This window comes from Trichosurus vulpecula, chromosome 9, assembly GCF_011100635.1.
Source record: "Trichosurus vulpecula isolate mTriVul1 chromosome 9, mTriVul1.pri, whole genome shotgun sequence".
In the NCBI taxonomy this organism is placed as follows: Eukaryota; Metazoa; Chordata; class Mammalia; order Diprotodontia; family Phalangeridae; genus Trichosurus; species Trichosurus vulpecula.
This window is the reverse complement of record NC_050581.1, coordinates 200,780,661-200,781,453: the sequence shown is the minus strand read 5'-3', so window position 1 is coordinate 200,781,453 and position 793 is coordinate 200,780,661. Positions and strand designations below refer to the sequence as shown.

The window sequence follows — 793 nt, the reverse complement described above, 5'->3', positions numbered from 1 at the left end:
AGAGGAGTCCAGTGAAGAAAGAGCAGCCAGGAGGAGGACAGGTCCACATGGGGGTCTGGAGGCTGGGGTGTTCCTGGGGGAGGGGTGGGGGAAGCTAGTGTGTTCCTGGGGGAGGCTGGGGAAGAGCGAGGGAGGCTGGGGTGTTCCTGGGGCAGGCTGGAGAGGGGTGGGGGTGGGGTGGGGATGCTGGGGTATTCCTGGGGGAGGCTTAGGGGGCAGTGGGGATACCTGCTCATCAGATTGCACAGTGGCAGCCCTCGTTTTGCTCAGCATCAGGCTGCTGTTTGAGCTCGTCTTTGCAGGACTACATCTCTCGTACCAGCTCCTGGAAGGCCTGCTCCACACCCTTCTGAGTCTTGGCCGAGGTCTCCACGAAGGGGACCTTGAAGCTCCTGGCCACTTCCTGGCCCAGCACCTGGGTCACCAGGCCATCGGTCAGGTCGGTCTTATTGGCCGTGAAGACAAAGGGTACATGGTCAGCGTCCTTCATCTTATGCAGTTGGTCACAGATGTTCACATCCACAAAGGACTTGATGTCGTCCACTGCGTACACACAGAGGAAGCCCTCCCCATGGTGCATGAACTGATGGCGCCAGGCCTGGTGCTCCTTGTTGCCTGTGTTGTCTATGATGTCCAGCTGGCAGGTCTCACCATCCACCACCAACTGGGTACAGTAGGAGTCTTCAACGGTGGGATCATAGTTGAACACAAAGCAGTTCTTGACCAGCTGGATGGTCAGTGCACTCTTGCCCACACTACAGCTGCCCATCACCACCACCTTGTACGTCTGCAT

The 793-nt window shown here is 58.4% G+C and overlaps 1 protein-coding gene across 1 annotated transcript; it reads right to left on the bottom strand.

The window, feature by feature from the left end:
- Positions 1-304: 304 nt before the first annotated feature.
- On the bottom strand, positions 305-793 carry LOC118830561 (GTPase HRas-like). The gene has a single exon (XM_036737421.1). It carries the CDS (start codon positions 791-793, stop codon positions 305-307), a length of 489 nt encoding a protein of 162 aa, XP_036593316.1.